Source organism: Borostomias antarcticus (assembly GCF_949987555.1).
Source record: "Borostomias antarcticus genome assembly, chromosome: 1".
Lineage (NCBI taxonomy): Eukaryota > Metazoa > Chordata > Actinopteri > Stomiiformes > Stomiidae > Borostomias > Borostomias antarcticus.
The window spans coordinates 36,177,989-36,192,368 of record NC_140234.1 but is presented as its reverse complement, the minus strand read 5'-3'; the positions used below and the strand labels follow the sequence as shown (position 1 = coordinate 36,192,368).

The following is a 14,380-nucleotide window of genomic DNA, read 5'->3' as shown; positions in this document are numbered from 1 at the left end:
GAATGCTGCTCTCTTTTTAACTTCGGCTCCGATGGATTTTACGTAGCCTAGGTTTTGTTCAAATTGTTTTTCATGTGAACCAGCTAAAGGTTTTTTTGTATCACCACTCCTCTGATAATAATGGTCGCCTCCACCTACGGCCATTCGCTACAAAGTAACAAATTAGCCAGCATCTCGGTTGTGGCTAGGCTACCTAGCTAGCAAAATGGCTAGCCACATGGCTAGCCACCACCTTATAGCTGACAACTAATTTGCAATCTGTCGATTGTGTAACATGTTAGTGGTCTTTAGCTTTTACTGCTGCTGTCAACGTTTATAATTGATTTCTGCCAGTGAGTGTAATAATGGCCGAATTCCAACGACCTACACTGTGTTGCTGCCGCAAAGTGCTAACCGTTCCTAGCAGGTCGTGTGAGGGTGGCCGAGGTCTGGGGCTGGGAGGGGGGCAGTGTCGCCTGGTCGACGTCGCTTCAGCATCCAACTTCCACAGCTTCCAGCTCCGCCACTTCCACCTCGACCTCCGCCTCAACTTCGCCGTTAAAGAGATGACCGGCTGGCAGGTCCTAGAACTGGTGCCGACTCAGCCCGGGGTGCAAACTTTGGTTTTGGACACTCACCCGTCCCTGCTAATTCATTCCATAGACTGCAAGGTACCTGGCTCGAGCGGACAGGACATCTCGCTCACGTATCGTGTGGACCCTTTCACAGACTACGGGTCCTCGCTCAATATCAGCCTCCCGGCTGCAGTGATACGACCACACCGGGCATTCCAGATCACAGTCCGGTATACCACGACGGACGGCCCTGCGGTAAGGTCACATTGGTGACAAGACAGCTGTGGCTGTGGAAAGAGATGAGCTTAATAATTACCAAGAATATTTGTGAGATTATTTGTAATTAAATGATGTATAGTGGCCTATGTAAAGGAGAGTCTAGAGATCATTTATTTAATAATCGGAATAATCTCGAAGGGGCAGCTCATGGTGTAGCCTATATTATGTTTTCCCTTGGTCTGTGTGCGTGCGCTCCAGGTCGTCTATGGGAGGAGCATCGGGGCAGAGCATCTTATGTAGGCTACACAGAGAGTTACTTTATATGACTGCAAATATGTCGCCCTGGAACACAACCTGCCCTGTGCTCTGACGCGTAACCGCTATCGGGAGGTTTCCTCCTGCGAATCACGTCACACTCTTCTAGAGGTCAAATTATAGACCTTCACAGGGATTCACAATATCACAGTCCTCCTCTGTTACACAATCGCCACACTCAGCCGGCTCAGCATTTCTCATGTTCATCTGTTTCCCCTCGCAAGACTCTCTTCTGCTACTCTCTCACTTGGTTCCCTTTCTGAATGTAGTGACATCCTGATAGGCCAGACTCCCAGTAACAACAGATAGCCTAGGCTACTCATTCATACTCATTCATTCGCTAGGAATGGCTTGTCTCATCGGTGCTCCTGTGTTTCTTGTAGATCTGGTGGCTGGATGCAGAGCTGACCTGTGGTCAGACCCGGCCGCTCGTCTTCACTCAGGGCCACTCCGTGTGCAATCGCTCATTCTTCCCCTGCTTTGACACGCCGGCTGTTAAGAGTACATACACCGCCACGGTCCGCGTGAGTCTCTGTGTGAATGGACCAGCGTCCACTCTCACCCATCCACACCCACACCTGTTTTAGTTGAACGCTCCTCGAGCTCTGTCTTTCTGGATCTCGTAAAGGGGTTTAACATCGCTTCTTTTGACCCAGATATCCTTGAAACAGAACAGATCGTTCCCATCCTTAATCTTAATCTGATCTGTTTTACTGTCTTAGTTTCTCTCTATTTAAATCTCATGCTGTTGCCAAAATAGGGTTATATATACCCTCATTCCACACTGTTTAATCCTAGACTGGAAATAATCAAGTGTTCTTTTATGATTAGATTTTTTTATCCTTATTTCTCTCTCTCTCTCTCGCTCACTCGCCAGAAAGTGTGTGGCGTTGCTAACCGACGCGTGCTGGTTGTGTGGTGTTGTGTGCAGGTTCCTGAGGGTGTGACGGTGTTGATGAGCGCCTCCCGCAGTGCTTACTCCAAACACGACCGGGTGTTCCAGTTCTCCATGGAGTACCCAGTCCCAGCATACCTGGTTGCCCTGGTAGCCGGGGACCTGCAGCATGTGGACATCGGTCCTCGGTTAGTAAGGGCGGGCGGACACTGAAACACAGCGGAGGACGAGGTTGGGGATTTGTCCATTATGGAAATTATAGGCCAGTGTGGTTTTTCACATGACCTGCCCCTCTGTCATTCATTGCGCCGTTTATTCAGACTGGAAGTCACGCTGAGGCCACGGCCTTTTGACGAGATCTGTCCTGTATTCACCCAACTGTTCTCTCTGTCCCAGGAGCCGGGTGTGGGCGGAACCGTGCGTCCTGAACTGCGCCGTGAGCAAGCTGGGGGGCAGCGTGGAGCGCTGGCTGGCCGTGGCGGAAGGGATGTTCGGGCCCTACGTGTGGGGAAGGTCGGTGTCAATGTCTGCGGTGTACATGACACAAGACTAATGTGGTAATCTGCTGACAAACGATACAGCAGTCACAGAGACAGACAGGCATCCGTTTGGACTTGTTGTTGTGGAGAGAATGTTCAGAGAGAGAGAGCAGCTAATTAACAGAAACGGCTAATTAGTGGAACAGCTAATTAACTGACTAATTAGAATCAGATCGTATGTAGAGGGATGACATTGAAGTGTCAGTTATTATAATAATAATAATAATAATAAGACCATACTTTACTTACACGTATCAATTTATAAAATGTCATACTGGCCGTCTCTAGTCCAGTATCTCTGGCACACTGGCTGTCTCTACTCCATTATACAATGGGTAGTTCCGACCTTGCAATCTGATTGGTTAAGAGCCGTTGTATATTCACGATATACCATGGGCAAAGCCTCTTTACCGTTCTATGTGAAATATTACTGTGCCAATTATTACTGCCTGTAAAGACGTTCCATTACGTAACTGTTTGTTGGTTACGGTTTCTCCTTGAGAAAAATTGAAACATTCAATGTCAATTTTGAGTTGTTCCATTCATCCTGTAGACTACCACACTAGTTTATCATCACCACTTTTGCAACTCGCAGTTGCACAGCAAAGGTAGGCTACACTTCTTTCCTGGCTAGCTAGGTTGGTCAGGAGTATTAGTTTTGGTTGCTTGGGCTCATTGTTCGTCGTTTTGAAACTCCATAGCAACATGATAGTTTTAGGAGCTACCTTTCTTGGCGGTGTTCAATGAAATCACTATTAAGACACTAAAATAGTCGGTATTTATCCCATAAATGTTTCCCTCTAGTCCAGTATCTGACATACTGTCTGTCTACTCCACCCATGCCAAGAACCATAATAATCCCTAAAATGGCTTGCCAATTATGGGATTTCGTAACACACACACACACACACACACACACACACACACACACACACAAAACACATACATATTACAGTCAGTCACTCAAACCCATAATAAGGCTATGAGTGGAGGGGCTGGAGTGAGTGTGTGTTTGTCCTGGATGAGTGAATATTGTGTGTCCCAGTTTCTGTTCCAGCTAAAAAGGCATCTTTTACAGTTTGTGGACCAATTGGTCATTTGGTCACGTGGTTATACTGAGTCAGTCTGTGTAGACCAGGGGTCAGCAACTTTTACAGCCATTTTTGGCCAAAAAATAAATACAAAATTTGACTGGAGCGGCAAAACATATTTGAGCCTTATAATGAAGTCCGTGTGTGTCCCCTTAGATTTGTTTTCAGGCTGGGTGGTACACAGGTACGAGGGGGGGGGGAGGCACGGGGGCACATCAAAGCGGGGGGCGCAGGGTCAATACATTGATACAAAATGGAGTGCGATGAGTGTACAGTAAATACAGTAAGTGTACAGAGTGTGTGTGACATGATGTGTGTGTGCGGTGTGAGCTATGTACAGTACAGTCAGCAGTCATGTAAGTATTGCAGAGGGGACACAAGCCTTGTTGATGAGCTGGTGGCCTCGACGTCGTTGTCCAATCACGGTTCTCGTTCCGCCGTCCCCGCCAGGTATGACATCGTGTTCCTGCCGCCGTCCTTTCCCATCGTTGCCATGGAGAACCCGTGCCTGACGTTCATCATCTCCTCCATCTTGGAGAGCCGTGAGTTCCTGCTCATCGACGTGGTCCACGAGATCGCCCACGGCTGGTTCGGGAACGCCGTCACCAACGCCACCTGGGAGGAGATGTGGCTGAGCGAGGGATTGGCCACCTACGCTCAGAGACGCATCACTACAGAGGCTTATGGTACACACACACACACACACACACACACACACACCCCCCTACGCTCAGAGACACATCACTACAGAGGCTTATGGTACACACACACACACACACACCTACGCTCAGAGACACATCACTACAGAGGCTTATGGTACACACACACACACACACACACACCTACGCTCAGAGACACATCACTACAGAGGCTTATGGTACACACACACACACCTACGCTCAGAGACACATCACTACAGAGGCCTATGGTACACACACACACCTACGCACAGAGACACATCACTACAGAGGCTTATGGTACACACACACACACCTACGCTCAGAGACACATCACTACAGAGGCCTATGGTACACACACACACCTACGCACAGAGACACATCACTACAGAGGCTTATGGTACACACACACACACACTCACACACACATACACACACACACCTACGCACAGAGACGCATCACTACAGAGGCTTATGGTACACACACACACAGAGTGGTGTAAAGGTCCCGTGTCCCCAGGGGAGGCGTTCACCTGTCTGGAGACCGTGTTCCGTCTGGATGCGCTGCACAGGCAGATGCGTCTGCTGGGAGACAACAACCCCGTCAGCAAGCTGCAGGTCAAGTTTGAACCAGGTAGGAAAGTGCTGTCATCACACATGCTGGAGCCGGAGTCCTACACACACACGCACGCACACACACACACACACACTTCTACTGTGCGTGAGGGTGCATGAGAGTTAGACAAAAGAGATGTGTGTGTGTGTGTGTGTGTTCCAACATTGTTAATGCTCTCCCTCTGTGCCTGCCTGACATCTCTTTATATTTGTCTCTTATATCTCCTATCTCTCTCTCCTCTCTCTCTCTCCTCTCTCTCTCTCTCCTCTCTCTCTCCTCTCTCTCTCTCCTCTCTCTCTCTCTCCTCTCCCCTCTCCGTTTCCCCCCCCCCCCCCTCCGTCCCCTCCAGGTGTGAACCCCAGCAGTCTGATGAACCTGTTCACGTATGAAAAAGGCTTCTGTTTCGTATCCTACCTCTCTCAACTATGTGGGGATGTCAAACGTTTTGACAGTTTTCTGAGGGTGAGTCTGTTGTTGACACACGCCCACACACCCACACACACACACACACATACACACACACACACATTTTCTGTTGCTGTAATTCATCTCTGCTCATGTTTCCATGCCCGTCAGGCGTACATCGAGCAGTTTAAGTTCAGCAGCGTTGTGGCCCAGGACCTGCTGGACTTCTTCCTGGGGTTCTTCCCAGAGCTGAAGGAGAGAGAGGGTGAGTGGGAACGCTGCTGACCTCACCAGGACGGGGCCGTGGCTCAGGAGGTGGGGCGGGTCGTCCAATGACCGCAGGGTCGGCGGTTCGAATCCCGGCTCCTCCTCCCTCCACATGTCAAAGTGTGCTTGGGCAAGACACTGAACACCAAATTGCTCCCAATAAGCAGGCTGGCAGCTGCCGCCATTGGTGTGTGAATGTGTGTGTGAAAGGGTGAATGTGTGTGTGAAAGGGTGAATGTGTGTGTGAAAGGGTGAATGAGAGGCCGTTGTAAATCACTTTGGATAAAAGGGCAAGTGCAGTAAGTGCAGTCCATTGACCATTTACTCACAGCAAGATCAGACTACTGCCATATAATTTACTTGTTGTCTTCATGTCTCTCTTTCTCTATCTCTCTCTTTCTGTTTCTTTCTCTCTCTCTCTCTCTCTCTCTCTCTCTCTCTCTCTCTCTCTCTTTCTTTGTCTCTCTCTTTCTCTCTCTCTCTCTCTCAGGTCTGGAGTTCGAGCGCTGGTTGAATGGCTGTGGCCCTCCGCTGTGTGAGCCTGACCTGTCTGCGGGCGTGGTCCTGACCAGCCCGGTCCAGAGCCTGTGTGAGCTGTGGGCCTCGGACCCCCCCGACCCCGAGGCCATCGCCACCTTCGACCTCTCCGCCTGGAGCACCTTCCAGACTGTCCTCTTCCTGGACCGGCTGCTGGACCGCTCGCCACTTTCCCACGGTAGCTCCGCCTTGCTGCTCTGCCCTAGCCAATGGGAAAAGTTGGACTTACTGTTGTAAAATTGTGTTGTTTTGGAGCATTGCTAAAATTAGGTCCTTCGTTTCTTTTACAGACCTTGAAATGGTCATTCATGCTTTTATTTCCTCTTGTTTAGATTATTGTTACTCCCTATACTCAGGGCTGGGCCAGAACGCCATTTCTCGCCTCCAGCGGGTATAAAATGCTGCTGCTAGGCTTTTAACTAACTCTAGGAAATGAGACTCCCATTCTTGCCTCTCCTCACCGGTTGCCTGTAGTTTTTGGAGTTGATTTCAAGATTTTACTGTTAACTTTCAAAGTTCTGCATGGTCTGGCTCCGAGCTACATTTCAGACCTGCTAGTCCCCTATGAGCCTGAGATCCTCAGGTAGGGGTCTCCTGGCTTTTCCAAAAACATACCTTATCACCAAAGAGGACCGGGTTTTGCTCTGTAGAACTCTCTGCCTGAGAATCTCAGACAAGCTAAATCTGGATCATCTTCTAAGTCTTTTCTCAAAACTCTTTTTATGTAAAAGCTTTTTCATAGTAGTTTTTATTTGTCATAGTATTTTTATTTTATCCACATTACTTTCTTCCCTTTTTATTGTATTTTATGGTGTTATGGTGTATGTTGTTGGTGCTTTTTTCTCTTACAGTACAATGTTTTTGTGTGTTTTATTTTGTTTTCGAAGCATTTTGTAACTGATTTAAAAAGTGCTATTTAAATGGTAAAATAATAAATAATTTATAAATAATAATTATTAAAGTGTAATAATACTATTATTGTTATTGTTGTTATTATTATTATTCTTGTATTTTTTTGGTCATCCTCTGCCCTTGTGTGTGCCGTGGTTCCTCAGAGGTGATGGGCCGTCTGTCCCGCTGCTACGCCAGGGTTCTGGAGGGCATGAACGCCGAGGTGCAGATCCGCTGGCTGCAGATCGTGGTGCGGAACCTGTTCTACCCGGACCTCCCGCAGGTCCGGAGCTTCCTCCACAAACACGTGAGTGCTCCTGTCAGACGCCTGCAGGACACGGGGCACCCTGGGACTAACATCTGTCCCAACGCGCCGTTACTCTCTCTGGACACGTGACACCCTGGGACTAACGTCTGTCCCAACGCGGCGTTACTGTCTCTGGACGCGTGACACCCTGGGACTAACGTCTGTCCCAACGCGGCGTTACTGTCTCTGGACGCGTGACACCCTGGGACTAACGTCTGTCCCAACGCGGCGTTACTGTCTCTGGACGCGTGACACCCTGGGACTAACGTCTGTCCCAACGCGGCGTTACTGTCTCTGGACGAGTGACTCCAGGAATGAATTCCCTAAAACCACAGATATGTTGCAATATGGCATTTGTTATATTCTTAACATTGTTGCTGTGATGCAGCTACTTGTAACCCTCTAGCTGTTTCCATAGGGACTAACAAGACCACTGGTGGCTTTTGAAGTCTTCTCTTTGTTGCTCTGCGTTGTGTAATATTTTTGTAAGCCTTGATAAGAGTTGCAGCACCATCTAATTATGAACCACGATGTTAAAGGGCAATGCTCGTTTTTGACAACCTGGACCTTATTTACGACATATTATAAGAAGTTTGACTCACCGAGATCACTTTGGTGTAGTTCGGAGGCCTGTAGAAGAAATTTTAAATCCAGCGCGAGCCAGTATATCCATGTAATGGCGGTGATCGGGGCAACGAGAATGCAGTTTCTCAAAATCTATTTTCGGCCGCTAAACGGTTGTTTTCATCAATCAGATTGGATGAATCGACAGTTGAGATTCCTCAACGCGAGGCATTGTAGTGGTTTTCAAATACGGGGTATTTAGCCTCTGTAATATGATCTTTACACGCCTTTCCCCACTTGCGCCAGCACGCATGCGCACAGGCCAGCACGCAGACTGGCGATTCTCCGGCTCACATTCTCTGCGCTACGATCGTTGTTGGTGCCGAGAATATTGTCGTCGTCATTCGTCAGCAACAATCCGATCGTAGCGCAGAGAATGTCCGAATGGCCTTAGACTTCCCTCCCCGCATGGTGTTATCAGCGTGTCTGCCTCCTGGGAGCCAGTTGCCTACCGTTTCCAAATCGAAGTCTCAAGGTTTGGTTGAGACGTTAAGTAGTGCTCTCTCAGCCCACCCCCCATGCCTAGGCCTGCCCGTTTAGGGCCTAGTGAAGCTAGATTGGTGGAGGAGGGACCATACAGATGTGTCGCCTGTCACCCTAACATGATATCTTAATCACCATTGGTTGTCAGTCTGGGTTGTGTCTGTTTATAGTGTCCGATAGAGATGTGTCATTGATACCCCAGAGGAGAGGCCCCCCCTGTGGCCCAAGTGTGACCTCTTGACACCCACTACCCCCGAACGGCCACAGCAGCAGTCTCCCGCACTCTATAGACTACATAGTGTCCACGTGAAAACAAACAAACACATTAAATCAAATACATAGCAGGAATACTCTGTAGATGTTATACAGACATTTCTACCTAGATTCATCACCACTAAACTAATTTCAAAATTATGTAAATCTTTGTTACATTGACACACCTTCGCTCAGTGAAAAGTGAATAATATCCCTTCTGCCCCCCCTGTAGACGTCGCGGATGTACACCGTGCCCCTGTACGAGGACCTCTGCGCTGGCGTGATGAAGTGCTTCGCCGTGGAGGTGTTCTACCAGACGCAGGCCCGCCTCCATCCCAACCTGAGACGAACACTCCAGCAGATCCTGTTCCAGAACAGTGGCCTCGGCCCCGGCACCGCCCTGCCCCCCCCCAGCCCCACGGCCTCCGCCGAGGCCTCCACTACTGGTACAATCGCACTACGGGACGTCAACGTGTCCGCCTGACGGGCTGATTTGACGGGCGGGTGATAAGAGACTCGTTCACTGTGAGAGAGAGTGTGGGGGAGGCGGGCTCATCTGATTCGTCGGAGGAGAGTGTGACAGAGCTGCTACGGTCCATCACGTGTTATTATGACTGAATGAGATTCTGGAATCAATGCAACTTGCTACATCGGCAACATGATCAGCACAGCCTTGTAGCAGTCAGGAGAGGAACGTTGCATACGAGGCATTTTTCCCAATGCAGTTTTGCTCATTAAGTCGCAAAAGGTGAAGAACTGGAACAGACTTGAAATGACTGCATTGTCTCCCCATCAGTGCTATTCAGAGTGTGGGTCAGTTTCATTCGCATAGATACACAGAAAAAATTGCACACTCTACTATATATATATGTGTGTGTGGACTATATGAACCTGATTTTCAAAAGCAAACTTTTTGAGGCCTTTCTGGTAAGAATAGTGTGTGCGTGCGTGCGTGCGTGCGTGCGTGCGTGCGTGCGTGCGTGCGTGCGTGCGTGCGCGTGCGTGCGTGTGTGTACAATGGGATGATCCAGTGCTCAGAGGGTAGACAGGATAGTGTAAACAGGATCAAGCTCACTCTGAGACTAGTATGAAGGATGAATGGGTTCATTCATTGTGCAAATCTGATAACCGAACAGGACCTTGTGAGCTAAAACACTATGGAGGTTCACCCTGCCATTAATTACATCAATTATTTCCACTTTGGAATATGGATTAGTGACCCTGGCCCAGGGACGGGGGTGGAAACTCCCTCTCTCTGTTCCAGGGTCCTCTTGCTCAGGAAGATCTTTGTTTTGCCAGCAGGGGAACCCTTGTTCAGCGGGGGAACCCTTGTTCCTCGCTGTGGAGGCAGAGTTTGCACTTGGATGTCGAAACACGGAGCCTTTTTTTTAGGTCCGCTTGGCAATTTCTGTTTGGCAATTTCTGTTTATGCTTTATTGGTTGATGACATTCCCTGGATGGCGGCAGAATGAGTGGAGCTCCCATTTCTCTGGGTTCCGGTGGGGGTTACAGAGCCACATGGTGCTTTGAAAGTCAAGGTAGCAAGCAAGGTGATTATGAGGTCCCAAGCCCCATTAGTCAACATCAGTGTGTGTGGTGAACGTCTGCACTCACTAGTGTTCTGAATGAGAACCTCTGGTTGCATCAGCCTGGCGGACTCCTCTCAAACCAGCCATTACCTAAACCTTCAGGGCAGAGAAGTAGGGGCTGATTCTCCAGTAATGACAATTTTAAAGGTTGGCTCAAATGTGAATTGATATGGGCTGAATTGTGAATTTGAACCCTTAATTCGAATTATTTTTTAATTATTTCCTAATGTTTCTCCCACACTTATTTATGATTTATTGAGTCAGAACAGTTAAGTGTGAAGGGAACGTTTGTTGTGATGAATTCTATTAGTTGAGGTGAATCAGGTGATGCCAGAGCGCTCTACAGAAATCCTCAGATGCCTTACTTTACACATGCAGGTTTCGCAGGTAATAAACGCCTTGAGACTAAACTATAATGTATGAGTAGAGACTGATGTTTTTGTTGTTGTTTTTTTATACATCCAAAACAAGAATCTGGGTACACGCCAATGTGCGCGATTGTCCACGAGAGGGCGTGCTTAGTTCTTTAATCTCAGCCTGATTATTATTCTGGGAAGCAAAATGTGACGTGCAGTAGGCTACCATGTGAATCTCATCTATTGTATCTGTGCAATAATTAAAACGGACGCCACAATGTTGCCATATTGTTACTCAGGTCAAGATTTTTACTGTAGGTTGACAATAAATCAAATGGATCATCAACCTGCCAGATTTCTACAACAGTCTCTTAGTGTAGATGTTGATGGATTGGAGGTAATACGCGATCTGCTTTCCTTTCCTCCTCCACGTTCATTTCATTATTGCTCCTCTAGAGGGAGTTCATTGGAAGATCGATAGGAGGGGCTATTCTTGTAGGCTACACATCGGCGGACAGCTGTTAAAACGAACAGGAGAAAGCACTGTCCGTTCACACGACACACACACACACACACACTGGTCCAAGTAAGCTCAATTTCTTTATCTTGAAGAAAGGATTTGAATGAACAACAATATAGGGCGTCGGGACATTTAATGTTTTATCCAAGCCTTTATTCTTTTTTATCATCTGAATTTATAAGTGCGTTATAGACCATCGTGCGGGTCCGCGAGCGCAACCGACCGAGGAGTTGAACCAGCCGAGGGAGCGGAGCCTCCGGTAAGCAGCGCCAGGCAGGCAGACCGGACCCGGGCTGGATGTGCTCGGCCTTGCCCTCCCCAGCGGCCCGCCATGGGGGAGACCAAAATTATCTATCACCTCGACGACCAGGAAACCCCTTACCTGGTCAAGCTGCCCATCGCTGCTGACAGGGTGACTCTTGCGGACTTCAAAAATGTCCTCAATAAACCCAACTATAAATTTTTCTTCAAATCTATGGACGATGATTTCGGGTAAGATGATTCGCACAGAATGGGATAGAAATTGATACTGTTCAATAAGGCGGAGGTCAGTAGGAACCTAGTTGTGTGGGTAAAATATAGTCTTGGTTAGTAACCTAGTCTACACACTTTAGTTTCCTCGTTTCTCCATCTGTCCTCCCATCCTAGGCGGTCTGTGTGCAGCCGCTGGTGATGGACACGGAAATGCGTAGCCAAAGTAGGCTAATACATGGCTAACCCAATTTAGCATTTAGTGCTTTGATTATATTTCGTTGGGTGAATAAATATAGATTGTTACTTTCAAATATCAACAGCGTCCATCTTGGAGATGGTGGACCTGTATGGTTATTGGAGCAGGGATGGGAGGGGATGGGAGGGTAGCTGAGCTGCGGTTCCAGGTCTGAGATTCTTTTAGAAGGAGGGAGACAGAATGAGATGCTTATTATCACACACGATATCTGGAAGATGTTCAGGTCAAGAAAACGCATCAAGAGTTTTATAAAAATTAAATATCCTGGACATGAGAGTAGACCAGCCATAGGCTACTCAATTTTGAGCAGTAAAATGCAAATGTCCTTGCATTATCAACCAAACTTGTACCTGCGATTTGCCTCAATTCATTTAAGGATCAAATCCTATTTAGACCGGTATGGTCCTTTAAGTAACTTAACTAAACTCAGTTGCAGGCCTATTCTTGAAACCGTTTCGTTGTCCAGAACTGTCGTTTCACCACACTTCTGTCATCCTGTATCGTGCCATATCTGTCCGTGGCAGTGTTCAAATCTGTTGAAAATGGACACATTATTTGTCCAGGGTTACATTATTTGTCCAGGGTTACATGTCTCTGGAGACACATCGGACACATTGTAACCCCTTCCGTTCTCTAAGAACGTGACTCAAAAAACAGCAGAAATCAGGATTGTCCCCCTCCTGTTAGCATCGTGTCACTTTGACAATGTATGTGTGCTCTCTGTGTCTGCCAACTCATAGACTACACTCCGTTAACCTACACATCATTTGGGACAGTTGCAATATCTCTCTCGTCTTGTCTTGTCTTATCCCCAAATATAAGAGCCTGGTTTTTCGTGACACGAGGGCCTTCTCTTGTTCAATGAACTCATTGGATGCTGTTGTGGTGATGGCAACCTCCACCAACAAAGACATGGTAGATTCATATACGAGGGCCTACAGTCTAGTATTGTATGAATACCTAACTACAATCTAGTATTGTATGAATACCGAACTACAATCTAGTATTTTATAAATACCTAATATTGCATGAATACCTAACTACAGTCTAGTAGTGTATGAATACCTATAGTTTAATATTTTATGAATACCTAACTATAGTCTAGTACTGTATGGATACCTAATTACAGTCTTGTATTGTATGAATAACTACATGTAGGCCTCGCTCACACACACCTTTGTCAGAAGAACAGGTGCATGTGTGAAAGCACATGGTGAAGTGCACCAAGCCTGTGCTGTTTTGATGATGAGAGCAAACCGATGCATCTCGAAATGTGAATTTTGTTCAGGCATGCTGAGGTTGGCCCAGGCTTAGGCTCAGGCTATCTCTCTTATCTCGTCCTGCCCTATTTCGCCGCGTGATAAGGTGAGAGACGTGATTTATGATCGCATTACAACCTTTACCCTTCAACACTCCATCCTGCAACCCACCTGTGCCCTCGCTTATTCAATCAGGCTTCCTATCAGGCTCACCACTGTGAATACATATGAACCGCTCATGCATTTTATAAAAGGACCCAACCAGCGTGCAGTCAGAGATTACGCAGGCGTAATTCAGCAGTAGCACCCCATGAGCGGAGATCTGTCTGCCTGCTGAGCACTTCTGAAGCCCCCTGACCCTGGATCAGATCTGGAGGAGGAGAACGCCCCCCCCCCCCCCCCGCCCCACTGGAGCAGAGAAGAGGACACAGACAGCCAGGAGGACAGACTGGAGCTAGGAGGAGGAGGGGGGGGGGGTCATCATCAGTGGAGTCTTGGTCAGGATAATGATGATGATGAGGAGGAGGAGACTGTGGCTCCTGCTGTGCTCAGGGGACAGGATGTGGAGGAGAACCTCTGAAAACAAGAGGTTCTGGGAAGCAGTTGGTCTCTGGCGTTTCCATCAGCCTCCTCGTTGTGTGTGTGTGTTTAGGCCAGGATCTGTGTTTGTGTTCTTCTAAAGTGCATATTTCTTCACGGGTCATCTGTCCTCCTATTGGCCCAGAGTTTTATACATGACGAAGGGAAAAAAGACAAGAATATTCACAGCTAAATATGAAATGAGACTGATGATTAAGGGGAAAATACTTCCCGCATGAATCCCTCTTCCTGTCGGACGCGTTAGCGGTCGAGTCTCTATTTGAATTCTTCTGCTTCCATTAATAATGCTGTGAATATTGCCCAGGTACAGAAGGGCCCAGCAGGCCCAGCAGACTGTGAGGGGAAGAACATGTAGTTCTGCTGTGTTTGGGTTTGCATCCAGCAGGGCCCAGAGGACCATGATCGTAGGCACAGTCGCTGCCATCATGTTGGCTGGAAACCCTGCTGTCTTTTTACTCTCTCTCTTTCTCTCTCTCTTTCTCTCTCTCCCTCCCTCTCTTTCTCTCTCTCTCTCTCTCTCTTTCTCTCTCTCTCTCTTTCTCTCTCTCTCTCTTTCTCTCTCTCTTGCCATGTATCCAAAGCAATTTACAGAACAGTAAGTTACTTAGTGCATGCATTTTTGAGTAAATGGTCTCTACCTCTTTCTCCCCC

At 47.8% G+C, this 14,380-nt stretch overlaps 2 protein-coding genes across 2 annotated transcripts in view; both read left to right on the top strand.

Moving 5' to 3' along the window:
* On the top strand, positions 1 to 10,794 carry rnpepl1 (arginyl aminopeptidase like 1). The gene is made up of 11 exons (XM_084448165.1): positions 1 to 809; positions 1,472 to 1,612; positions 2,020 to 2,171; positions 2,380 to 2,496; positions 4,064 to 4,299; positions 4,811 to 4,924; positions 5,256 to 5,368; positions 5,483 to 5,576; positions 6,069 to 6,293; positions 7,171 to 7,313; positions 8,908 to 10,794. Exons 1-11 carry the CDS (start codon positions 345 to 347, stop codon positions 9,157 to 9,159), a joined length of 2,052 nt encoding a protein of 683 aa, XP_084304291.1. The 5' UTR covers positions 1 to 344; the 3' UTR covers positions 9,160 to 10,794.
* A 677-nt stretch (positions 10,795 to 11,471) lies between these two features.
* dvl3b (dishevelled segment polarity protein 3b) overlaps positions 11,472 to 14,380 on the top strand; it is a gene marked incomplete at both ends in the record, with an annotated part of 21,544 nt that continues 18,635 nt past the window's right edge. Inside the window, one exon of the mRNA XM_084447837.1 lies at positions 11,472 to 11,632. Coding sequence (XP_084303963.1) covers positions 11,472 to 11,632 — 161 coding nt within the window. The remainder of the gene's footprint in view (positions 11,633 to 14,380) is intronic.